The sequence below is a fragment of the Labeo rohita genome, chromosome 3 (assembly GCF_022985175.1).
Source record: "Labeo rohita strain BAU-BD-2019 chromosome 3, IGBB_LRoh.1.0, whole genome shotgun sequence".
NCBI classification, from domain to species: domain Eukaryota; kingdom Metazoa; phylum Chordata; class Actinopteri; order Cypriniformes; family Cyprinidae; genus Labeo; species Labeo rohita.
In genome coordinates, this window is record NC_066871.1 from 38,332,493 (window position 1) to 38,359,896 (window position 27,404).

Sequence of the window (27,404 nt, forward strand, 5' to 3'; positions counted from 1 at the left end):
GAGCTCTGTAAAGGGATGAAGCCCTTACATGGCCCATATGTGGCTGACAGACCAAAAGCCATTATTTAACCATATTTATGCCACACCATTTTTTTTTTTTTAAATACAATACAATACATACAATAAACGATTTTAAACACAAAATTTGGTTTACAGTCTTATATTTTATTTTTATAATATAACAGAACATAACAGAAGTGTGCTGGTATTGGCAGTAATGTTGAAAGTTTCAAATGGGTGAATAAATGTTGTCTTTTCACTCGGACTGATTTGCTAAAATAAAAACAAGGACGATAATAATTGAGCGCCAGACAATGAGATTGCCGTTTCCGCTTTAGTCTCGCCTACTACTGGAGAAACAGGTCGTTCTTAAAAGCTGAACAATTCCATAGGAACTTGGTATATTCTGCTTGGTATATAAGACTCTCTCACTCTGTGAATTAACAGCAGGGTGCTGGTTGTACTGTAATGTTGAAATGTTCCAAATGGGTGAATAAATGTACAATAATACTTACTTTTAGTATGTCTTACCAGTCTTTCTCACTCACAGTCAGTCCAGAAAAAGGAGACAAAAATGAGTATAACAAAATTAGCATGATATATTAGATATTATTATGTTTAGCCAATGAAAACATTAACTAATCTACTAAAAGGCTATTACATATAATACTTAATGAAAACATATACATAATGAAAACATGAAGGGTGTAATGTTACGGCAAAAAAATGACAGTTCAACACTTCTAGAATTGAACACTTTTTTAGATTGGGTGTTGTCTTTAAAACCTAATGTTAATGACTTCATGTGTAATAGAAATTATTTTCTGACTGTGATCTTAGGAGAACCCAGCAAGGTACAGTTTCATTCTGTATCTGCTTCATTAAATATATTGATCCAAACTCTCAATAGCTTCCTGTTTTGAGTATTTTCTCCATTCATCTGTAATCTCACCACTCCTCTCAAATGTTTTATCGTAGTGCTTTTCCAGATCGTCTTTGAATCTGTACACAAACCACTTCCAGTAGGGCAGTTCAGAAAGATCAGGGGAGATGCTCCAGTCTGCAAAAACTTCTCCTGCTCTTCTGTATTCTGTAAAAGGGATTGCGTCACCTGAGTCATCGTGATAAAAATACTGACTGCTGCTTGCTACTGCTGATGTGCAGATTTGAAGAGCCAAGTTTCTTGTTCCAATGTATGTCAATCCTATAATTCCAGACACTCTGTGGAAGTCAACACTGTGATCTCCATCATGGTTTTCTATGGTGCTGGTGCAGGTGGCTCCACAAAACGGACACTGAACCCAACAGCACTGACAGAAGTGATCAATCAGAAGCTCATCTGGCCTGAATTTATAGTCCAGATTTACTGGAAATTTCAATATGCTGAATCTATTGCTGATGTCAGAGATTAGAGCAGTAAGTTCTTGTTTTATCACATCTTCTAGGAGGTTGAAATCATGAAAATCATCATGTTTGACTCCACTGAGGTCTTTTTCAGAGAAGATCAGCTCATCTGAGAGCTGCTGTGTGAAACTCTTCAACCACAAACCAACATCTCCACTGTTGACTTGAACATGTTCAGTAGATTCATGAGCTGCTTTCATGATCTTCTGCTGCAGGAGTTTAATGTTCTCCTTCATCTTGGGTAAAACACTGACACTGAACTTATCAGTGATGTACTGACTGACTTCATCTCTGATGAAACTCTTGAAGTGATCTCTGGGAGTTTTAATATAGTTCATGTATTTGTCGAAATCCTCCTCTTCTACCAGTGTCTTCAGGATGTGTTTCTCCAGATTTGATCTGTTTCCATTCAGTGATTCACAGTTTGATCTCATTTCATCTGTCAGATCTCTGGCAGTCTTCTTGTAGACACTCTGTTCAATGGGCTCTTTGAGTTTCTGACACATAATCTTACCAAAAATAACAGCTGATGTTGCTTTATGGCAGTATTTCTGGAAAATACTATAGTACTCTTCTCTCTTCTTCTCAACATATATTACAGGATCATTGGCTTCTCTAAACATCCTGTGTTGGTCAGTGATCATCTTGTTTGCTCTCATACAGATGGAAAGAACCAAATCAATGAAGAATTCTTTCTTGAACACATACTTCACTGGTCCTTCCTCATGTTCTTTTACTCTCTTAATGATGTAATCTGTGAGTTGTTCAGTGCAGCTTTTGTTGTAGCCCATCTTTGAAATGTTAAATGACTGAATCATTTTGTCTGTCTGTAGAGCAACATCTGTGATTATTGATTTTATTTGGAATTCATTCTCTTTTGATAGAGCATAAACAAACCTATCTTTAGCAGATTTGATGGCATTTGTAAAATATCCACCAGATCTTTTTACCTTTACATAAACATAGTAACTCAACGCTGAGAAAATATCACTCCTCTCCCTCCAGTGGTCTACAGTAGAACTTCCATAGGCGTCACTGAGTATCTTTCTCACATCTTTCATTATGTGTAATTCTTTGATTGCAGGAGTGTCTCTGATGATTTTCTTCATATTCTTTTTCCAAAGCAAATCAAACTCTTTCTTCAGTGTTTTTTCATCATTTGCTTTGTCTTTGAGTTTTAAGGCAAGTTCTGTGCTCTTTTCATAGAGAGTGTTTTCATGCTGTGTCCTCTGTGCTTCAATCTTTTTCTTCAGGTCTTGCTGAAGAAGAATCTCATTTAATTTCCTCTCTGTTTCCCTCACAATGTTTTCCTGAAGCTCTTTCATTTTGACTTCAAATGATGTTTTCCAGTGAATCAGTATGTCTTTATATTTCTCAAAGAATTCTGACATTGATTTTTCCACTTCTTCTCTTGTCTTCTTCAGTTCTTTTTGCAAATCAGTTTCCTCAATCTCATGAACTGCTTCATTTTCTATTTTGTTATGTAGTTTATTTTCAGTTTCCATCATGGCACTGCGAAGACTCCAAGACCACTTGCTGTATTCAGTCTCCAGTTTCCTGTAGGCTGAAATCTCCAGAGAATTTCTGAATCTGAAGACGAATCTTTCATTCAGTAAAGCCTCCCAGAGATCTTTAATACAAACTTTTAAGTGTGTCAGTATCATTCCATGTGAATTTGCAGCATGAAAAAGAATATATTTCTTTAGTTCTTGAATATTTTCACAGTAATCTGGGTTTGGTGTTGCCATTGGTGGTCTGCCCTCCCAGAGCCGAGCGAAATACTTCACGTCTTTCTGTATATCAAATTCCATCACATCACTGAAACATTCTGCATCATAAACTTCATCTTTAGCAGCATGTTTTGTCATCTCATCCAGTGTCTGCTGTAATTTTCTCTTTCCCTCCAAGTTTTTCTCTCCAGCTGTGACGTCTGAAACGTTCTGATGCACAAACACACAGCTGGGATTCAGTCTGACCTTCTTCATCCTCATGAAGGCCTGAACAACAATCTTAAGAATGTCCTGCATCTCAGATGGGTTTTCTCCAAAGATGTTGATCAATGTCAAATTCCCAATTCCAACGACAAATGTGGCCAATTCATTGTCATGATGTCTTGTTAATCTTCCAGCCAGTTCTGGAGCACGAAGGCCCTCAGTATCAACAACCAGAATATAGTCATTGTTCATCTGTGTTTTCATCTCATCAGACACTTTGATCAGCTGCATGAAAGCTCCTCTGGTGCACCTGCCAGCACTGACCGCAAACTGGAGTCCAAACATGGCATTCAGCATGGTGGATTTCCCAGAGCTCTGAATCCCTAAAACTGACAGCACAAAGACTCTCTGGTCTCCCAGTTTCTGGATGAGTTGATCTAGAACAGCAGAGATCCAGATCACAGGAACATGAGCAGCATCTCCATCCATCAGCTCCAGTGGAAATCCAGAGATCATCATCTCTGCTGCAAGACTTGGAAGAGAAGAGAAGTCAATCTGCAGGTCTTTCTTGTTCTTCTTCACAGACGAACATGATTCATAGATCTGACCGATCTCCCTCATGATGTGCTCTAAACCAAAGGCTGCAGCTTGAAGATTCACAGATATTTTGTCATGGCCTATTTGTTCAGCTGTCAGTTTTTCAGACTTAGCATGATCCTCTTTCAGTTTTACAACTGTTGAAAAATATTCATCATATTTATGATGTACAGCAGAAAGTTCTGAGATATATTCATCCAGGAGCATTCTGAGCCATTTAAGGAAAAACATTTTTTCATGTTCAGCATGTGAGTTCATTTTTTTAATGAACAACTTTATAAACTCACTGATTTTAAATTCATGCTGCCGTTGTCGGATATTCATCATTTCATTTTGTGTTCTACTGATATCTATTTCTTTCTTTTCTGCTTGAGGTCGATGTAGTTCTTTGTTCTTCTGACTCCACTGATGCCACAGTTTCCCCTGATGAGGCAGAAATGATTCCTTGGTTTCAGTCAGATCTTTCTTCTCCAGTAAACTCATCATTTGCTGTGCTGCTTCTCTTCCTCTCCTGCAGGCATCATCATCTTCCTCATCTACTATGATGTCTGAGTGTTTGGACACATCTTCAAGTCTGAAAGTGGAAGATGATTGTGAGAGACAATCATTTATAGTTCTTCTGAGTTCTTCAGATACATCTGACTGACTTCTTTCCTTTAGACCGATTTTGAATTTCCCTTTCTTCATCTCAGTGACAGAAGATTCATCCTCACTAAAAATACAAATGAGTGGCTTTCTGATTGTGTACAGGTTTTGGATTATTGCTGCACTTCTGTCATTCTTGTCAAGTTGTGGTAGAAAAATAACATTGACTGAGGCCATTTCAGTGAGGATCTGCAGCTGTTTCTCATGGTCTCCTGCATCACCGTGTAGATTACAGAACGCAACACAGTCAGTGAATTTATCATCATTTGTTCCAGAGGGGCAGAACCAGGCGATCTCCACCACTCCATCCATCAGGACTCTGGTTCTGCTGCTGCCTGGACAGTTCCTGTGGAAGAACGTGTTGTGTTTGTCATTGATCAGACTGTTCATCAGCTGAGACTTGGATGAAGACACAGAGCCAAACCTGAAGAAAAACACCATTTGAGTTTCTGCCTTGTAGATCGGCTGGGTTTGACTGATGATTTCATTGCTGGTGTTTCTGATCTTCCAGCTCTTGTTGACTTGTCTGAATGTCCAGAGAGGAAACTCAATCTGTCGTGTGAATGGATCAGGAACAAGCAGAGGCAGAGCGTACTGACACTGGGACAGTTTAGTCACCATCAGCTGCTTCAGGAAACCATCAGCACAATGAAACATGGCCATCTGAACATCCATCGGGTGAATTCGCTCAAATCGGCTAGTTCCTTTGTTTGACAAAGACACTGCTTGGAATATATCACCACTGTCTTCAGATGAGTCATTGTCTCTGTGTTGTGTTTCATCTTGTTCACTGGCTTGATTAACATTAACATTAATGTATCTTGCTCTGTAGTTCATCTTGAGTAGTTCTTGTAGAAACATCTGAATCAGCTCCTCCTCAGCACACGAGTTATGGACCTGTAATGAATGTTTAGTTATCTGCAGAACATCTGCAGTGCTCAGTTTCTTGTGGCACCCGCCTTCAAGATGAAGTTTGTGAAACAGTTGCTGTATTTTTTCTATTCCAGGTTTTTCCTGCTGTAGGTGTTGATCTGGTCTGACTTCTGTGGTTTGAATATCCTTGTCTTCAGTCATTTGCTCAGGTATTCTGTTTTCTGTTACACACTTTTCCTCATCTGGAAAAAAGGAGAAAATAGCATTTATCTTACACTATTAGGAGTAGTACATTTATTACAAGCAGTCAGTTTCGGCTGTAGTTATAATGTACAAAGGCAATGTACATGTGATGTACATGATGTAATGCCTGATTTTTTTTCTTTTACCTGGAATTTGAAGAGGTCTTTCAGTTTTCTTTTCTGCCCATGACCTGTCTGTCTGTGAAGATTTGTCTCTCTGGGAAGATTCATGGATGATGGTGTGAGTTGTCAGCGACATGTGAAATAAAAAAAAATCAGGGTAAAATACACAATATGTATTAACATTATTATATGCACAAATGAGCAATATTTTATCTGCTTTGAATTCCTAAACACATAAACACACATTAGGCAGAAACCAGAGCGCACTGTGCAGAGAGCAAGTTTTCTAAGAGCCTGCTTGGATTTCCTTGCCCATGATGATCAAGAGTACTTCTGAACTATAAAGGATACTTGCCAGCATTCTGTGGGTGAAGTTGATGCGCTTGTTCACAGTGAGCTTTAATTTACTATGCATTGTGATTTATGAAATGGGATTCAGCTTCATAGTTTAGTCTTTTTAAATGAGTATGTTAGATTTCTATGCCCAGTGCTCTATTTTTTATTTACTACTTTATGCCATGTTTACTCTGTACTCTGTGTATGTTAATTCTATCAGGTTTTGTGAAAAATAAAATAAAAAAAAAAAAAAAAAAAAAAAAAAAAAAAAAAGACAGTAGATTAAAGTGTGCACTGCTTTAAGTTTTTAATGTTAACCAGTTCCTTTATGTTAACAAATCTCTGTAATGGAATGATTAAACATTCTTAAATTATAATTTAAAAATTTTAACTAGTAGAGTGATAGATTATTTTGATAGTTTGTTTTTTGGTAGTCAGAACAGTCTGAAGGTCTGACCTGAGTTGAGTAAATGTAAATTGTGTCAACAATTTGAGCCAACAAAATAAAAATTACCATCTGTACTGCTTCTGTCTGTAATTGTCTTTTCCTGTGTGATCCAAAAATTGCAGATTTTGCTCCTGCCACAAGTCCTAATACTCGAGTGTTCAGTGAGGTTCCTCCTGATGCTGCTGGTATTCCCAGTGCTGCTCCTCCTGATGCTGCTGGTATTCCCAGTGCTGCTCCTCCTGATGCTGCTGATAACCCCAGTGCTGCTCCTCCTGATGCTGTTGATATTCCCAGTGCTGCTCCTCCTGATGCTGTTGATATTCCCAGTGCTGCTCCTCCTGATGCTGCTGATAACCCCAGTGCTGCTCCTCCTGATGCTGTTGATATTCCCAGTGCTGCTAATCCTGATGCTGCTGATAACCCCAGTGCTGCTCCTCCTGATGCTGTTGATATTCCCAGTGCTGCTCCTCCTGATGCTGCTGGTATTCCTAGTGCTGCTCCTCCTGATGCTGCTGATAACCCCAGTGCTGCTCCTCCTGATGCTGCTGATATTCCCAGTGCTGCTAATCCTGATACTGCCTGTAATGCTTGTCCTGATGCTGCTAATTCTGCTTGTGATGCTACTGATGATGCTTTTGATGCTGCTGATTCTGCATGTGGTGCTACTGATTTTGCTTGTGACGCTCCTCCTGATGATACTGATTTTGCATGTGATAATGCTGATTGTGTTTGTGATTCTCCTCTTGATGAAGCTGACTCTGCATGTGATGCTACCGATTCTGCTGATGCTGATTGTGTTTGTGATGCTCCTCCTGATGCTGCTGATTCTGCTTGTGATGTTGCTGTTTCTGCTTGTGATGCTGCTGATTCTGCTTGTGATGTTGCTGTTTCTGCTTGTGATGCTGCTAATTCTGCTTGTGATGTTCCTCCTGATGCTAGTGATTCTGCATGTGATACTGCCGATTCTGCTTGTGATGCTTCTCCTGATGATGCTGATTCTGCATGTGATGCTACTGATTCTGCTTGTGATGATACTGATTCTGCATGTGATGTTGCTGATTCTGTTTGTGATGCTTCTCTTGATGATGCTGATTTTGCATGTGATGATGCTGATTCTGCTGGTGATGCTGATGATTTTGCATGCGATACTACTGATTCTGTTTGTAATGCTCCTTCTGTCAAGGCTGATTCTGCATGTGATGCTACTGATTCTGCTTGTGATGATGCTGATTCTGCACGTGATGCTATGGATTCTGCTCGTGATGCTCCCCCTGATGATGCTGATTCTGCTTGTGATGTTACTGTTTCTGCCTGTGATGCTCCTCCTGATGCTGCTGATTCTGTATGTGATGCTGCTGATTCTGCTTGTGATGATGGTGATTCTGCCTGTGATGCTCTTCCTGATGCTGCTGATTCTGTATGTGATGCTGCTGATTCTGTATGTGATGCTGCTGATTCTGCTTGTGATGATGGTGATTCTGCTGGTGATGCTGATGATTTTGCATGTGATACTACTGATTCTGTTTGTAATGCTCCTTCTGTTGATGCTGATTCTGCATGTGATGCTGCTGATTCTGCTTGTGATGATGCTGATTCTGCATGTGGTGCTATGGATTCTGCTCGTGATGCTACCCCTGATGATGCTGATTCTGCTTGTGATGTTACTGATTCTGCATATGATACTCCTCCTGATGATGATGATTCTGCTTGTGATGCTGCTGATTCTGCATGTGATGCTGCTGTTTCTGCTTGTGATGCTGCTGATTCTGCTTGTGATGTTACTGATTCTGCATATGATACTCCCCCTGATGCTGATGATTCTGCTTGTGATGCTGCTGATTCTGCATGTGATGCTGCTGTTTCTGCTTGTGATGCTGCTGATTCTGCCTGTGATACTAGTGATTCTGCTTGTGATGCTTGTCCTGATGATGTTGATTCTGCATGTGATGCTACTAATTCTGCTGATGCTGATTCTGCTTGTGATGCTCCTCCTGTCGATGCTGACTCCGCATGTGATGCTACTGATTCTGCCTGTGATGCTCCTCCTGATGCTGCTGATTCCGCATGTGATGCTGCTGATTCTGCCTGTGATACTAATGATTCTGCTTGTGATGCTTGTCCTGATGATGCTGATTCTGCATGTGATGCTACTAATTCTGCTGATGCTGATTCTGCTTGTGATGCTCCTCCTGTCGATCCTGACTCCGCATGTGATGCTACTGATTCTGCCTGTGATGCTCCTCCTGATGCTGCTGATTCCGCATGTGATGCTACTGATTCTGCCTGTGATGCTTCTCCTGATGCTGCTGATTCTGTATGTGATGCTGCTGATTCTGCTTGTGATGATGGTGATTCTGCCTGTGATGCTCCTCCTGATGCTGATGATTCTGTATGTGATGCTGCTGATTCTGCTTGTGATGATGGTGATTTTGCATGTGATGCTCCTCCTGATGCTGATGATTCTGCTTGTAGTGCTTCTGCTGATGATTCTGCATGTGATTCTACTGATTCTGCTTGTGATGCTACCGTTTCTGCTTGTGATGATCGTCTTAATGCAGCTGTTTCTCCTTGTGATGCTGCTGATTCTGTTTGTGATGTACCTCCTGATGCTGCTGTTTCTGCCTGTGATGCAGCTGCTGCTATTGCTGCTGATCCTGATCCTACAATTAGTGTTGCAGTCGGTAATACATTTCTACACCACTGTACTGCTGCTTTTACTCTATTTACCAGGACTAAAACCCACTGTAGCTTATTTATTGCCCACTGTATTTTATTTACCACCCATTGTAATTGTGCTCTTGCTATTGCTACTACTGCAGCTCCTGCCATTGCTCCAGCTATTGCTGATGCTGTTAGTGATTGTACTCCTACCAATGATCGCAATATTGCTGCTGTTGTTCCTGCTAGGCCTCCTGCTACCGCTATCACTGCTACTGCTCCTGTTTTTGCTTCTGCTTCCCATAGTAATTGTAAAATGCTTACTCCAGCTGCTGCTCCTGCTGCTGCTCCTACTACTGCTTCAGCTATTGTTGTTCCTGCCATTGCTACTACTACTGCAACAACTGTGACTGTCACTGCTATCACTGTTAGTGGCATTTGTTTCCATGTTTCTCGCAATGTGCATTGTAAAGTTCCACTTTGTTCTCCTGCTGCTTCCTCTCCTGGCCCTACAACAATTAAAGGAGTAAGAATTTTTAACATAATTTGTCATCATCACAGAAATACAAACATCTTAAAATTTGCTTAGCATATGCATAGTATAATAATGCTATCCAATTATATAAATGGCATTTCTTACCCATGTTGTCTGACTTTTAATCACCAGGATATGATGACTTAGATCTTCTAATCTCTTTTGTCAAGTTCACATAGGGCCTGTCTGTGGTTTGCGGTACTCTAGGCAAGATCATGATGTAATATTGACATAATATTAATCATAAAAACTGCACTGAAAAAGAAATCACTAAAAACAAGCACACTTAGTACATAGGTTGTTGACAAATTATCCTTTTTTTTCAACATAAAGGTAAAATATGGAAATGTATAAGAAACAAAGTTTATTTTAGGTGCTATGCCACCATTAATTAATTGTTTCAGTATTTGTAATTGCAGTCCACCTAAAAAGTCAAGTCAAAAATGATTGAAAATACAAACAAATCATGCTGTAATTAACATGGTCATAAATTGATAGTTAAATTAAAAAAAATGACAATTGAGTGCTTATCAACTACTCAAAAAACCACATACAAACACTTCAGTCTGACAAAATGTATGTAAAAAGTGTGTACACAAAAAGTGGGACAGAAGTATGTGCAAAAGTACACTGTAAAAAACAAAACAAAAAACAAAAAAACAAAACACAATTTGTTGAGTCAGCTTAAAGTAATTTGTTACCCTGCTGCCTTAAAATTTTAAGTTCAGTCAACTAAAATAAGTTTAGTCAACTTGAAATGTTAAGTTGTACTAAGTAACAACTTGGATATTTGTGTTTGCTAAACTTAACAGATGGGTAAGTAACCCAGCTGCCTTAAAATTTTAAGTTGATTCAACTCAAATATCTAAGTTGTCACTTAGTATAATTTAACATTTCAAGTTGAATAAACTTTTTTTGAGTTGACTGAACTTAAAATTTTAAGGCAGCCAGGTTACAAATGATTTTAAGTTGACTCAACAAATTGTTTTTTACAGTGTATATGGAGGGCAAAACCAAGTAAAATTTAATTTACAGTGTCAGAAAAAAGGGTACAGTTCTGTCGCTGGGGCAGGTACAAAGTGAAAAGCTACAAATATGTACTTTTAAAGTACTAAAATGTACTGTTAATGTACTAATATGTACTGTTTAGGGGTAGGTAAGGTACAAAAATGTACCTTTTCACTTTTGTACCTTAGGGTACTGCCCCAGTGACAGAACTGTACCTTTTTTTTCTGAGAATGTATACAGGGCCAACAAATATAGTGTCATGAGTCAGGCTTCTGTGGCTCCCTCCGATCGCCACCGGAGGGCACCCTCTCCCGAATATTGACTGTTTTTGGACTCCATTTCCCATGTTCCCCGTACCTGGGTCTGATTGCCCTTCCAGGTGTTCCTCATCTCCTCCCCTATTTATACTGCTTCCGGACTCTTTCACTTTGCGAAGTCTTGTATTGCCCCGGCTGCATTTCTGAGCGTTTTTCCCTGTTATTGGATTTTCTGTGTTTGACCTAGGATTGTTTTCTCATTGTTTGATTCTCTGCCGCCTGCCCTTTGGACTCTATTGCTTTGGACTCTGATACTGCTCTGCTAGCCGCCAGCCCCGACACTTCGCCTGCCTGTGACCATTCTTTGTTTCTTCTCTGCTGTCCCTGTCGCTGTTTTCTGACCCCCGCCTGTCTGACCACGTTTTCTCTAATAAAAGCTGCAAATGGATCCTCAGGCTTCTGATCAGTCATTACAGAAGACTTCGCCAGACACCGATCCAGCAGCCGTGTTTCAGCTCACCACGGAAGTGTCAGCGCAAGCTACCATGCTAGCTTCTCATCAACAGCAGCTACAGCATCTCACTACACTCACGGAGGAGCTAGTTAAGATGCTACAGGCCCTTTGCCTCGCTGACATTTCTCCTCAGCCTGCTGTCTCACCGCAACCCCTCTCCACTCCTAGCCACACCACCACCAGCCCTCGTCTAGCATTTCCTGAGAAATTCGACGGATCGGCTGGAAAATGTAAGGGGTTTCTCATGCAATGTTCTCTGTTTGTATCGCAGCAACCGCAGTTATACCCCACTGATGACAGTCGAATTTCCTTTGTATGCTCGCTACTGACTGGAAGAGCTCTGGATTGGGCTACAGCATTGTGGGAAGGTGAACACACCACATTTCCCTCATTTACCGTCTTTTTGCAACGCTTTCGGGAGGTGTTTGATCACTCGGCTTACGGAGAGGAGGCGGGTGAGCAGCTCCTCACTCTGCGTCAGGGACGCGGCACCGCAGCGGATTATGCCCTCACTTTTCGCACCCTCGCAGCCCAGACGGGTTGGTCGGATGACCCACTGAAACTGCTGTATCGTAAGGGATTAACATCGGAACTGCAAAGCGAGCTGGCCTGCCGCGATGAGGGTAAATCTCTCGATGAGTTTATTGAACTGTCTATCCGTATTGATAACCTCGCCCGCTCTCGACGACCACCGCGCTCTGTTACAACGCCTCATCTCCCTACCGCTGCCACTTCGGAACCCGAACCCATGCAAGTCGGATTCACTCACCTCACTGCTGAGGAGCGTGAGCGGAGAATTCGACAACATCTCTGTCTGTACTGTGGACAAGAGGGTCATCTACGGGCTGCCTGTCCCATCCGTCTCTCGCCTCGAAAAACCAATGCGGTGAGTTCTAAACGTTCTAATCAAACTGCCTTCGATATTCCTGTAACTCTGATGTTTCATGATAGAACGATCACCGCTGCAGCCATGATTGATTCTGGTGCCGCTGGCAATTTCATTGATATTCAATTTGCTAATGTTCATAATATTCCTCTCGTCGCATGTGGTTCCCGGGTGGCAGTGGCAGCGCTAGATGGTCGCCCCCTGGGGAGAGGCGAGGTTAAGTTCATCACCGATGACATCACTCTCAAGACGGGCTTGAAACACACTGAGAACATCCGTCTGTTTGCCATCGACTCGCCTCTTAACCCCATCATTCTGGGAATGCCGTGGCTCGAGAGACATAATCCTCGCATTTCCTGGGCGGCCAGAAAGATTCTCCAATGGTCCGATCACTGTAACCAGAACTGTCTTCCCTATGAGACCATCACACCTCCTCAACAGATAACCATCCAACCATCTGCTACACTCGAACTACCTGCCGAATACCTCGACCTGGCAGAAGCCTTCAGCAAGACCAAGGCCTCCAAACTGCCCCCTCACAGACCTAACGATTGTGCCATTGAACTCATTCCAGGGTCCCTACCACCCAGGGGAAGGATTTTCCCCTTATCTCAACCTGAATCTGAAGCCATGAAAATGTATATCGAGGAGGAACTGGCTAAGGGGTTCATCAGACCATCCACATCTCCAGCTTCAGCGGGGTTTTTCTTCGTTAAAAAGAAGGACGGGGGTCTTCGTCCCTGCATTGATTATCGTGGTCTCAACGACATTACCATCAAGTACCGCTACCCCCTACCACTAGTCCCATCGGCTCTGGAACAGCTTCGTTCAGCCCGTTATATCACCAAATTAGATTTACGCAAAGCATACAATCTCATCCGCATCCGGGAGGGCGATGAATGGAAGACGGCTTTCTCTACTACCACTGGCCACTACGAATATTCCGTTATGCCCTTCGGCCTGGTCAACAGTCCATCGGTGTTTCAGGCCTTTGTCAACGACGTATTCAGGGACATGCTCAATCGATGGGTCATAGTCTACATTGACGACATACTGATTTTTTCAGACACCCTAGAATCACACATACAACATGTCCGGGCAGTATTACAAAGACTCATCGACCACCAACTCTACGCCAAGTTCGAAAAATGTGAGTTCCACCGCACTGTTACCTCCTTCCTCGGCTACATTATCGGCTCAAAGGGGGTAGCCATGGACGACAAGAAGGTCCAGGCCGTTCTCAATTGGCCTCCACCCACATCTGTCAAGGAACTGCAACGATTCTTGGGATTCGCTAACTTCTACCGGCGTTTTATAAGAAACTTCAGCTCTGTTGCAGCTCCGCTTACGTCTCTTCTCCGGGGAGGAAGTAAAAGGCTTGTGTGGACACCTGAGGCTGAGAGGGCTTTTCAGCAGCTGAAGGAACGGTTTACTTCGGCTCCCATCCTTCACCATCCAGACCCCGAGCGGGGGTTTGTGGTCGAAATTGATGCTTCAAACACTGGCATAGGGGCTGTACTCTCGCAACGTCAGGGCTCTCCAAACTTTCACCCACCGAGCAGAATTACGACGTGGGAGACCGTGAATTACTCGCCATGAAGGCGGCCTTTGAAGAATGGCGGCATTGGTTGGAGGGAGCCAAGGAACCATTCATTGTGCTGACCGACCATCGCAACCTTGAATACCTCAGGTCAGCCAAACGCCTCAACCCACGTCAGGCCAGATGGTCTCTCTTCTTCACACGTTTTGATTTCCGGGTCACATATCGTCCAGGCTCCAAGAACACAAAAGCCGACGCACTTTCCCACCAATTTGAATCCTCCACTGCACCCTCCGACCCTGAACCCATAATAGCACCTTCCCTCATCCTCGGTCCCATACAGTGGGACATCATGACCGAGATTACAGAAGCCCAAGACAACGAACCGCCACCGCCAGAATGTCCTCCTGAGCGCACATACGTTCCTAGGGCTCTCCGTCAACGTGTGATGCAATGGGTACATGATTCCCCCAGCTCTGGTCACCCAGGAATTACCGCTACCATCCATCTTGTTACCAACCGTTTCTGGTGGCCCTCACTCCAAAGAGACACTACGGAGTTTGTTCGCAACTGTCCTGCCTGCAACATATCCAAATCCTCTCACCAACGGCCTGCCGGTCTCCTGCAGCCTCTTCCAGTTCCCCAACGCCCTTGGTCACACATTGCCATTGACTATGTTACCGATCTACCTGCCTCACGTAACTACACAACCATCCTCACTGTTATAGACCGGTTTTCCAAATCATGCCGACTGATACCCCTAACCAAACTGCCCTCTGCTTTTGAAACCGCCGAAATATTGATGGAACAAGTCTTCAGGTTCTACGGCCTTCCAGAGGACATTGTCTCTGACCGAGGACCCCAGTTTACCTCTCGTGTCTGGGCTGCATTTTGCAAACATCTCAACATCAATGTTAGCCTCACCTCAGGATACCACCCGGAATCCAATGGACAGGCAGAACGCCTTAACCAAGAACTCACCCGCTTCCTCCGCACATACTGTCACAACAACCAACAGGATTGGAGCCGCTACCTGTTATGGGCGGAATATGCTCAGAACTCCCTCCGCAAGCCATCCACTGGTCTCACACCCTTCCAATGTGTCTTAGGCTTCCAGCCGCCTCTCTTTCCCTGGTCTGGAGAACCCTCAGAATTACCATCTGTTAATGACTGGCTACAAAGGAGTGAGGAGACCTGGAACATGGCTCATGTCCACCTTCAAAGAGCCATTAGAAGGGCACAGGAACAGGCCGATCGCCATCGGAGACCGCATCCAGCTTATACCCCTGGTCAGTGGGTCTGGCTCTCCTCACGAGATCTTCGCCTCCGACTTCCCTGTCGCAAGCTCAGTCCCAGGTACCCATTCAAAATTCTCCGAGAAAGCCCTCCAGTTTCATATCGTTTAGAATTACCTGCCCATTACCGTATCTCACCCACTTTCCATGTGTCTTTGCTTAAGCCCGCCGGTGCTCCGAGAGGAGGGAGATCCAGGAGGAAGCTGTCATGAGTCAGGCTTCCCTTGGTGGATAGCGAGGAGGCTTACCAGGTGCACGAAATCCTGGACTCTCCACCGGGGGGGGTACTTCAGTCCTCATAGACTGGGAGGGGTATGGCCCGGAGGATTGATCTGTTTTTTGACTCCATTTCCCCCATGTTCCAGCCCCTCGACCTCGTGGGAGACCTGGGTCTGATTGGAGCCCTTCCAGGTGTTTCTCTCCCTCCGATCTCCTCCATTTCCCATGTTCCCCGTATGGGTCTGATTGCCCTTCCAGGTGTTCCTCATCTCCTCCCCTATTTATACTGCTTCCGGACTCTTTCACTTTGCGAAGTCTTGTATTGCCCCGGCTGCATTTCTGAGCGTTTTTCCCTGTTATTGGATTTTCTGTGTTTGACCTAGGATTGTTTTCTCGTTGTTTGATTCTCTGCCGCCTGCCCTTTGGACTCTATTGCTTTGGACTCTGATACTGCTCTGCTAGCCGCCAGCCCCGACACTTCGCCTGCCTGTGACCATTCTTTGTTTCTTCTCTGCTGTCCCTGTCGCTGTTTTCTGACCCCCGCCTGTCTGACCACGTTTTCTCTAATAAAAGCTGCAAATGGATCCTCAGGCTTCTGATCAATCATTACATATAGGGCCTACATATATCCTACATATATTCTTTTTATTATTTTAAATATAAAGAATTTAAATGTACCTCTTAGAAAGCAGAAATTTAGTAAATAGATTAGTTTGGTTAATGTACAGATGAACTGCCAACACTTTTTTTGCATCTCTGTGTTGGCAGTGTTAGTGCCGTTGTTCAGGTGACAAGCCTTTGGCAACAGAAGTGGTGTTTCTGGCATCCACATCTTTATACTGTATACAGAAAGCATCTCTAATAGCCACAAAGTAGCTCTTTCTTTGACCTATTTTTTTGCATTTCCAACAATTTAAGCACTTTTCAGCACGTTTTGGAATCTGTGTATAATAAAACAGTACTCGATATACCAGTGATGCTAAGTGACATTAATAGATTATGCAGATTACTTTACTATGGTGTTTGTGTGCAGTGGCCTGGAATGATCAATCGTATGATGGCACACAGTAGTCTTATAGACAACTGAGTAAATGTCTCTTGTCTGTCCTGCAAAAACAATACATTTAGAAATAAATATGCTAATTAAATTAAGCCCAGCTTTTAGAATAGGACATAATTTTGATACTTAATATAATTAAAAAGATTCTTTAGTACTTCTTAAGATAGTCTGTGTGCTCAAATGTGCTATTTTGGGACACCATGAATATGAACTAAAATGTGCTTTTAACATACTATCTCTGCATTTAAAAAAAAAGTATTTAGTTACCATTGGTAGTACACTTGAACACATCTTTCATACACTATACACTCAAGTGTACTACGAGTGGAGTTCACTTATCAAAGAAAGGCTTTATTTGCCAAGTAAGAATCTACTAAGATCATCAAGGGAATACTTTGAATCTGAAGAATCTGTTTGAATCTGATTAAAAGAAGCGTGCATTTATAATGACGCTGTTGACTTGTAAAGTGATCGACTGGAATCTCTTTTGAGGTCCAAGAGCCACCATTTATTTATATTTATATATTACACAAACAGGACATGCCATACTAAAAGATTTTGTTTGGTTGTATTTTGGTTTCATGACATTTTAAGAAGTCTTTTTCCAGCATGCAGATTATGTTAATTTGATGTGTAAATAGAGTGATAAAATGTCTCAAAAAGTTGTGGTTTGGTCTGGTTTTGTTTTTGTAGTAAACACATATTTACTTTTGTATTAACTACTTAATGAAAGTTTACCAGGCTCATATTTCTATTCTAAAACATTTTATTTTTGTTAGACTGTTCTTAAATTTAGGTGTAATTCCCTGAGAAAGTTCCAATAAAACTAGCAGAACAAAAATAACAAAAATTACTAAAATAATAAATGTAAATTTTAAAAAGTCAAACCTGTCGGAATCTGGATTCCAAGCAACAAACTGATTTTTAGCCAGATAGTATGTCGCAGATTGTCTTGTCTTAGTCAGAAAGGATCTGTAGGTTAGTGAGATCTCACAAGTTTGTTATTTCCAAGGGTGCTGCTACGGTTTCCCGTCTGACCAGCATATTTTCTGTGGTCTGAGAAAGGAGAGGGGAGGGGAAGTGTACTGTTATGGGACTCCTGGTTTTCCCTTTCCAGTAAATCACATGATATTAAAGAAACGGACAATAGTAGAGGGTCTGGGAGGGGCAAGGGCAGTTTAGTGGATAGTCTCACTATAGGACTTGTGGAAAACTATGTCAGTTTCTTTTTCTTTCTTTCCTTCTTTCTTTCTTTCTTTCTTTCTTTCTTTCTTTCTTCTAGTCGCTTTGGTACGTTTCTCAGATCAGAAAAGAAATTCTAAAAACTGCTTGTTTAACCTTCACATATAGTCACTTGTGCATATCATAAAAGTAACTTGTCATTTGCTTTTGCACATTCATGCTGTTGATTATGTACAGTTGTCTACTGTTTTCTACATTATCATTTGCTTATATCATGTTGATCCAAATATATTATTCTGGTTCTCTGTTGAATAGTCTTAATCCACAAAACATCTAGGCATTTGTTCATTGATTAAGTCATTCAGTGAAAAATGGTTGAAGTTGAATAGTTGAATTTCCATACATTTCTATTTGATTTTTTAAATTTATTTGTTTATTTATTTATTTTTTGTAAATGTGTTCTGAATTGATGAATTGTGCAGGTGAATCTTGAATTATATGGGGAATGTAAGAAGCTAGATCAACCAGTGATCAACCAGCTCTATAAAAGGGTATAGAGGCCGACAAAGAGGCCAAGGATGTAGCCATGTTTCTGACACACACATATGTGTGTGTGTGTGTGTGTGTGTGTGTGTGTTTGTGTGTATACATATTCTCAATCATGACCTTACGAGTCATTTTTCATTTGTGGTGGCAGTTGGTGTTCCTCTACTCTACAACAGTTGAAATAAACTTTAAATACCAATAAATCATAAAATATTTGCATGTTTGTATTCTGTAGGGTAAACAGTGAATGGAAAAAAAAAATGCCTTTATTAATTTGTAGAAATATGGTGTACTGACAGAAAATCTGTTAAATAACTTAAAAAGTTAAACATTTAAAGATAATTAAATGTTTAACTTTTACACCCCAATAAAGTACATTTTTCAAGTTGCCAGACATAACTAAAAATAATGCTGTCCATTTAAAATGAAGAGAAAATCTCTTTTTTTACTATTATCTAAAATTTCTATAAGGACATTTACTGTTGTGTTATGAATAATAAAACACACATTTATATATTAAACTACAAGTATGAGATTAGAAATTTAAAAAAAGTGAAAAGGACCTTAAGATAAATGCTTCAGATAAATAAAGTTTTGAACTGCAAATTATCTTGACATTCATTTGACACTGTCCTGTGACATCCTATGACGTGATTAAAGAGAAAAAGCTAAAGGCACAAGAAAAAAGCTAAAATGACGACGTTGAAGACAGAAAAAGACATTTCCATAAAACCAAGAAAAACAAAACAAAACAATTCACAGTATTCTAAAACAGAGATAAAGGCATTGCATTATTATAAGGAAAATTATAAGAAGAACTCAGATAAACCATGGGTTGTCATAGTCGTGTGTTTATTAGTCACATTGCATCAATGAAAGCAGTTAAATCTTTTGTTTATTAAGCTGCAGCGACCGTGTTTTCTTCGGGTGTATTTGAAGTTTCCATGTGAGAGCACACTCTGGCCTTCGGATGGAGATTTACTGCTGATAACAGAACCGTGCTTCATTGAAAGATATGCACGACAATGGCAGCTTTTGATTAATCACGATTGCGATTTCATTTTGATTTATCGTGCAGCCCTAACTTTTAACATAAACTTTTGTGTATTTGTCAGTTTAAGCGCAGTTTATTTGATTTCAGCATGACAGACATGATAATCAAAACCAAACAGATGTTTTTTGGTGGAGTATTTGAGGTATGAGCTGTAAAGGCACAATCCTATTCTGGAAAAGGGGGCGGGGAGCAGCAGCTCATTTGCATTTAAAGAGACATGCACAAAAACAGCATGTTTCTGCTTCCACTCAAAATGGGCATTTTCAAAATGATATAATAAATGGTCCGTGGAGTAGGAGGATCTTGAGCTGAAACTTCACAGACACCAGAAAATGGGCATAATAGGTCTCCTTTAAGCAGTACATACATTAAAGTATTGAATGAAAAGTTTTCTGAAATGCCTGTGTATTTGATAAATGTTGCATTTAATTAATTTAATCTGTGATAAAGTATGAAAATGTTCAACATCATGTCTCTGTTTTCAGCTCCTCGACTGCAAGCAGCAACTCTCGCTTATATCATTAAGCACAGCTTCAAATTGAACAAGCATAAACTTAACAATGTTGAGTTAATTTAACACTGGATTTTCTGCTGTGCGTTGAGACTGAAGGCCTTGATTAGCTGATCCAAGTGTTTAATTAGGGTTGGAGCTAAACTGTGCAGGATAGTGGTCCTCCAGGAGCAGGTTTGGGCACCCCTTACCTATAGGTAATATATTACTAGAAACGGGGCACTGAAAAAATTGTTTGGCAGTGTATAAAAATATCACAGACAGAAGTGGAGAGACAAGTGCAACAGGGTTTTTATTAAACAGGTTTGCAGTAGGAGTGAAGTGATGCAAGCAAGTAAGCATCTTGTAATTTGAGTGGGTAACTTATGCATAAGAATATAAACAATGCCCCTTTTACTTCCTAGGAGTGACCAACGAAGACAGGAAGGAGGCTGGTGAATATGCCAAACTTGCAAGACGTCCAGAGACTAGCAAGATGTCCAGGTAGTGATTTTGAGGAGAGATCAATGAGAATAGACACAGTGGATCAAGTATAAACATATTATCATGTTTACAAGACACTTGTTTATGTTTATAGTGCAAGCTTCCATTTTACTGGAACATTGTGTGCATAGTTTCTCTACTTTCATTTTAGATCTCGTCCAACCACATTCCTAAACGTGAACTTTCCTAAAAGTTCAGTGCTTGTTCTACTTTATAAAAAAAAAAAAAATCACGATTATTTAGATTGTTTTAAAATTATTTTTCCACATAGTACATGTTTGTGCTGAAAAAAAAGATTAAACGTTATAGAAATTCAATCATAATTAATAATTGTGTGATGAAATGAAAATGTTGAGTATGTCACTGAGCTTCTGTATTTGGATATATACCTTTTTTAATGTTCATTATGTGATTCCATGTGTTGATATAGTTGATATTTTCGATGTACATCAGTGAGTCTCTCTCACATATGCTCCAGTCTCAATCATGATTAAGTTATTACACTGCGCCGTAACATGATTTATATTACTGTGTGGTGTAGTTTGTAATGCTAGTACTATTAAAGTATGCAGAGTTCATAATCAGTTCATCGTATTTTAGACAAATTTGTCATCTAAACAGTGTAGTCTTTAACTTAAACACTGAAATAAAAGTTAAAAGTCACACCCTGCAGAAAAACTTGTTTCTCAGGTATGTAATCAGGAAGGTATATAAACTCCTCCTCTTAAAAGAAGAAACTCGACTGTTGAGTTACAGTGCATATCATCTCTCTGTCTGTGTTCATATGCAGTAAAATGGCAGAAGCCAGTATCTCATGGGCTGAGGATCAGTTCAGCTGTCCAGTGTGTCTGGATCTGCTGAAGGATCCAGTGACGATTCCCTGTGGACACAGTTACTGTAAGAGATGCATCTCAGACTACTGGGATCAGGATGATCAGAAGGGACTCTACAGATGTCCTCAGTGCAGAAAAACCTTCACACCAAGACCAGCTTTAAGTAAGAATGTGGTGTTTGCTGAAATGGTGGAGAAACTCAAGACAATGAGACTCCCATCTGCTCCTGTTCCTGCTGCCCCTGCTGCTCCTGCAGTTCATCACACTGGATCTGAAGATGTGCAGTGCGACTCCTGCACTGGAATTAAACAGAAAGCAGTGAAGACGTGTCTGGAGTGTCGAATCTCTTACTGCCAAAATCATCTTGAACAGCATGAGAATCTCTTCAGAGGTAATAAACACAATCTGATTGATGCCACTGGACGAATACAGGACATGATGTGCACTCGACATGGTAAAATGCTGGAGATTTACTGCCGTACCGACCAGCAATGTATCTGTATGCTGTGTTTGGTGGATGAACACAAAAATCATGACACTGTATCAATTGGAGTGGCAAGAGCAGAGAAACAGGTACTGCTCCTTACCCTATCTCTTAAGTGAGAGTTAATGTTGTTTCTCTTTTGTGATTTTTCTCTCAATCAGAGATAGATAGACATGTTTATGATCGAATAAATTCAGACTGAAATGACTAACAATAAATAAAAAATGTGTTTACAAAAATATTTATTAATTTAATTATATATCTTTTTTCTGCAGACACATTTTGAGGAAACACAGAGAAACATTCAGAAAACAATCCAGCAGAGAAAGATAGATCTAAGGCGGATGAGAGAGGCTGTGGAGTCCCATAAGGTGAGTTTGGATAAGTTTGAGAGCTCTTTCACACTCCTAAAAATAAACGTTCCAGGAAGAAACAATGCTGTAGAAGAACTTTCGGTTCCCCGAAGAACCTTTCAGTGAAAGGCTTTTTAAAAATTATATGACTTACATGAACTGTGAGTTATCTAATTGATGATTGATTGTTTTTTTTTTTTTAACCAACTGCATGAGAAGGATGGCAGGATTAACCATCTGGCCTAAAAACAAAGACTTATATACGTCACATCGTAATGAAACACGAAATAGTTAAAGAGAGTTTGGACGCTAAATAGGAAAATAATCTACCGCCTGCAGATCACATTTCATTTTATAGCACATTTTTATACTACACTTCATTTCAAAGAAGCTTTGCATAAAATAATTTTGATACAATTGGTTTCGATATTCCACATATTATCAAGTGGCCAGCATTTTGAGACCTGCAATAGATGTGAAGGACTGGTTTATACTCTGCTCGTCGGCATGAGCGCGAAGGTGCACGCTGCAAAAATGATGTCCTCGTGGTGTGGGTAGTCATGAGCGAGACCCCATTTCAGCATTTTTTTTTTGTAAATTTGCGTGCATCTCTGCTTCTGAAGATGCACAACTTCAAGCCGAATCTGGCGAGCAGGTATGTCTGTACCATCAGGCACCCAGTTTGCGCTTGTCTAAATTAATTGCTTGCAAAATGAGCCTACAATAGCAGAAATAAACATTTTAAATTAAAATAAAGGTCCATGTTTAATAACAGAAAAAATAAAAAGTTTAATAATGTTTAATAAATATGAATGGAAAACCTACAGACCTCTGGACCCTATGCTATGTGTTAAGTTTTTTTTCCCCCCCCAGTAATTAAATCTTCTGTTATTTCAGATATTCAGTTTCAGATATTCAGCAAAGAAATATAGATGTTTCCTAATAATATTTCCTAAGGATAGCATATACAGGGTGAAAGGCAACGGTCCTAGTACTGAGCCTTGTGGTACACCATCCTGAAATTGAGAATATTGAAAATCAGATAAGTATGATTTGAACCATGTTGAAGGTGACTTATTATGCCCCTTTTTACAAGATGTAAAATAAACATCTGATGTCTCTGTGTATGCTCAAAATACCCTACAGATAATTTTTTATAGCTTGTTAAAATTACCACCTTTATGGCATGAGTCAAAACGCAACATTTTCTTGTCTGTCTCTTTAAATGCAAATGAGCTGGGGCATGCCATTACGAACTTTATAAGCCCCACTTGTGATTATGAGCTCGACAAATTCAAACAACCCAGGCTCATTAGAAATACGTGCCTCTACATACATTTCTGCAACACCGTAATTACGTACCTTACTGCACGTTTCGTGGCAGTTTCAAATGAAATGTCCAGAGAGTGGCGCTAAAACACACGTTCAATACGTGACCTTGGCACGTTTTTATTACGTTGGTACAGGCACGTATTGCTGTATTTTTATTATGCTGCTTGAGGTACGTATTCCAGCTGTTCAGAATTCAAATATCCAGGGCGTTTCGCTAAAGGTTAATGCTCTGTCTTATTGGAGATATCCCCTACACCAAACCCAACCCTAAACCTAACCGATAGTGTTAACAAATGCAAAACTGATTAAAATATGTATTTTGTGATGTAGCCGTGCTATTTTAATTTTCTCATTCAGATTTCAGCTGTTTTGTCGAATCGTATTTTCATTGATTCGAACCGGAGCTCATCACGTAAGTGCAACGCCGTATCGCGTGAGCTACCGAGCAAACTGACTGCATTGGAAAACTCATATATATGAAGCTGTATATGTGACGACACCGTTCTAAAGTATCAATTTTCATATCGCGCAGGATGTTAAAATTGTTTTAAAACCATAATATAATATTCAGCAGTAGTAATCGTCTGAAAATTAGGCTTTATTAATCAAAACTCTGCTTGTAAATCATACTATGTGTGAAAAGGAATCAAAGTTACTGCCTCTAGCGTTCATTTTAACCAGAAATTGCAGTGATTCGTACATATAGGTACGTTTTTTCAGGTTTGCAGAAATGTATGTAGAGGCACGTATGTCCAATGAGCCTGGGTTGCTTAGTAACGCGTGAAGGCAGCATAAATGAAAACAGGTGGAGACAATGGTAGTTTTAGCAACATTCGCCTTACAGAGTGCCAAGTGCTTTCAGAAAGGCAATTTGGAAAACAAACACGTAACTTTGTCTGGCGCTAATGGTCGCACACAAAGCGTTGCTATTGATCCCTAAACATATAGGGGACTTCACAGATTTTTTTCCCAGGACATTTTACTTCTATAATAAAATTTAACCACAGTGTCCTCAGCAGCTAGTCTATGGAGACTAATGTGTTTGTTGGTGCATCAGAAAACACAGTACTTGTAAAGCCTCTTTGGCACTGACATTGTATATTTTTGCCATTATAGGCTGGTTGTTTACACACACTGCGGCCACACAACTGTGTTTTGCATAATAGGTCCCCTTTAATGGCAGTAGAATTTTCACACTTTTTTTAACACCATAAAGAATCTTTTGCACAATAGGAAAGTTCTTCTTGGAACCCTACACTAATGAAAAACCAATGGAGCTCTATGTCTGTGTGAGGTGCTATTATGAGCTGATTGTAATGTGTGTCCTATATCAGCGCTCTGCACAGACAGCAATGGAGGACAGTGAGAGGATCTTCACTGAACTCATCCGTTCCATTGAAAAGCGTTGCACTGAGGTGAAGCAGCTGATCAGAGATCAGGAACGAGCTGCAGTTAAACAAGCTGAAGAAAGACTGGCGCGACTGGAGCTGGAGCTCGATGAGCTGAGGTGGAAAGAGAATGAACTGAAACAGCTTTCAAACACAGATGATCATATTAATTTCCTCCAGGTAACAGAGATCTTCTTAAACACTGGATTGAAATACTGGCTTCTCTAGTTAGAGTTTATATTTTTGTCTTTGTGACTATAGAGTTGCCCGTCTGTCTCCCTCTCTGGATCTACAGACAGCTTCACTGTCAGTTCTCATCCTAATTTTGATGAGGTAGTGAAGTCTGTCTCTCAACTCAGAGACAAACTGCAGCAGTTCTCCACGGATGAAATCGAAAGGTTATCTAAAACAGGTAATGCTGTTTTGCTCAGAAAAGAGTTGAGCACTTTTCTTTAATTTTTATTTAATTAAAGGGCTTGCACTGATGCACATATATTCTTTGGTGTTCATAGTAAAAACCGTCCAAGTCATTGTCCCGATTCATCAATTTACGACTAGGAAGGAGTTCCTACAATGTGAGTTACAATGAAAACACACACAAACACTTGTGATCACTGGGAAACTGTCTGTGCTAAATAAACGTGATGGTCTTACCAGGGGTTCATGATGGATGTTGATGCTTGTTATATTAGATGTTATATTATTGATGTAAAGTCATGAGTAATTGTGTGTTTATCTCCAACAGATTTCCGTCTGTTGACTGTGGATCTGAACTCAGTGAATTATTGGCTCCGTCTGTTTGAAGAAAACACTGTGATCACCAGCTCTGACACACGGCTGTCGTATCCTGATCATCCAGACCGGTTTGAATCTTGGACCATGGCGCTGTGTAGAGAAAGTGTGACTGGACGCTGTTACTGGGAGGTGGAATGGGCTGGCGATGGGAGATTAGGAGTAGATATAGGAGTGACATATAAGAGCATCAGAAGAAAGGGAGATGGTCCTGAGAGTGCAGTTGGACGTAACAATCAGTCCTGGAGTTTATTCTGCTCTCCAGACTACTGCTCATTCTGGCACAACAACGTTGAGACTGTCCTTCCTGTAGTCAGTATCTCCAGTAGAATAGGAGTGTATGTGGATCACAGCGCAGGGATTTTGTCCTTCTACAGCATCTCTGACACAATGAGTCTCATCCACAGAGTCCAGACCACATTCACTCAACCGCTCTATGCTGTGTTTGGATTTGATAAACAGACAGCGGTAAAACTGTCTAACAGAATAAATAATCCAGATATTCTACAGATTCTTAATCCAAATATTCTACAAGCTTTGTTACTTCACAGAATGATGATGTCATGAGGTGTATTTTCTAATTGGAAATACCACTAGTGAACAAGCTAGATATTTTCAAAGGGTTTTCAAACTTTTGTATATAAAAAGTGATGTATTTTCCTACATGTTCATAATACACAAGCCTGTCATTTATCTTTTGCTGACAAAGTTGTTTGTTTTAAAATAAATTGTTTAGTTTTTGCATTACTGGAACATTCTGTGCATAGTTTTTCTCTGACCACAGATAAAGACATCTCTAACATCTCGTCCAACAGGATTTGTTGTTATCTGAAATCTGATGCTTCTGCTACTTCCAGATCATCAGTATGAACATATTTCAGATTTTTAGGCTGTTTTTATTGTGCTATTATCTCTCATACACTGTAGAAAAAAAATAATTTGGCATATGTACACAATTAAAATGGTTTCTTCTGACAGAATTTAATGTAATATTGTATTGTATTGTATTTTTTTCCTTGATGCTAATGACAACTATTAAATAATTCATTTTTATCCTATAACACCTTCAGTTGTGCTGACTCTGCACACAGTTTTATTACACTGCAAAAAAGGCTTACCTTACTTAGTGTTTTTGTCTTGTGTCATGGTTCGCAGGCAAGACAGAATGCAGGAGATGCGGAGAAACGTTAAACAGTCTTTATTAATGAAACACAGGGGATGATCCACAAAAGAGGCTTTGGAAAACACAACAACGAGTAGAACCGACAAAGAGGAATGCACAGACAGGAACTTATGTGCATGGGATAATGAGGGAACACAGCTGAACCAAATGGGAGTTAACCATACTAAATAAGAACAGGAAAATGACCATATAAGGGAAAACAAGAACAGAAACAGGGATAAAACAAAACAGGTGCATAGTTTGTCTTGTTTCTAGTCAAAATTTCTACAAATTATTAAATCAAGATGCATTTGCTAGACAAGCAAAATGACATAAGATAAAATGAAATCGAAAGGTTATCTAAGGCAGGTAATGCTGTTTTACTCTCAGAAAGAGTTGAGCACTGCTCATTAAATATAAAATGGTAGTACCTTAATTTTTGATAAGCAAAATGATGTAAGATATTTAGACATTTAAAAAATCTAAAGTGAATTTTGCTTAAAACAAGTAAAATGATCTGCCAGTGGGGTAAAGAAAATACTGTTAAAACAAGATTATTTTATAATGTTCTAGTAATGTCAGTATTTTAATGTGAACTTGTTTCATTTGAGTCCACTAAAAATGCATTTGTTGAAGTTAAATAAATTACATTGAACACAATTATCAAAATCAGAAACATCAAGTTAACTTAAATTTCTCAGAGATATCTG

At 40.2% G+C, this 27,404-nt stretch overlaps 2 protein-coding genes across 2 annotated transcripts; one reads left to right on the forward strand and one right to left on the reverse strand.

The window, feature by feature from the left end:
* Nucleotides 1–164: 164 nt before the first annotated feature.
* Nucleotides 165–17,606, reverse strand: LOC127163369 (interferon-induced very large GTPase 1). The gene is made up of 5 exons (XM_051106569.1): nucleotides 17,463–17,606; nucleotides 9,901–9,998; nucleotides 6,669–9,769; nucleotides 5,843–5,912; nucleotides 165–5,695 (listed from the first exon to the last, which is right to left on the reverse strand). Exons 2-5 carry the CDS (start codon nucleotides 9,902–9,904, stop codon nucleotides 882–884), a joined length of 7,989 nt encoding a protein of 2,662 aa, XP_050962526.1. The 5' UTR covers nucleotides 9,905–9,998; nucleotides 17,463–17,606; the 3' UTR covers nucleotides 165–881.
* A 3,499-nt stretch (nucleotides 17,607–21,105) lies between these two features.
* Nucleotides 21,106–26,279, forward strand: LOC127163388 (tripartite motif-containing protein 16-like). The gene is made up of 6 exons (XM_051106602.1): nucleotides 21,106–21,756; nucleotides 21,943–22,038; nucleotides 24,687–24,920; nucleotides 25,002–25,152; nucleotides 25,253–25,315; nucleotides 25,486–26,279. The coding sequence occupies exons 1-6, from the start codon at nucleotides 21,145–21,147 to the stop codon at nucleotides 26,097–26,099; spliced, it is 1,770 nt and encodes a 589-aa protein (XP_050962559.1). The 5' UTR covers nucleotides 21,106–21,144; the 3' UTR covers nucleotides 26,100–26,279.
* The last annotated feature ends 1,125 nt before the right edge of the window (nucleotides 26,280–27,404 follow it).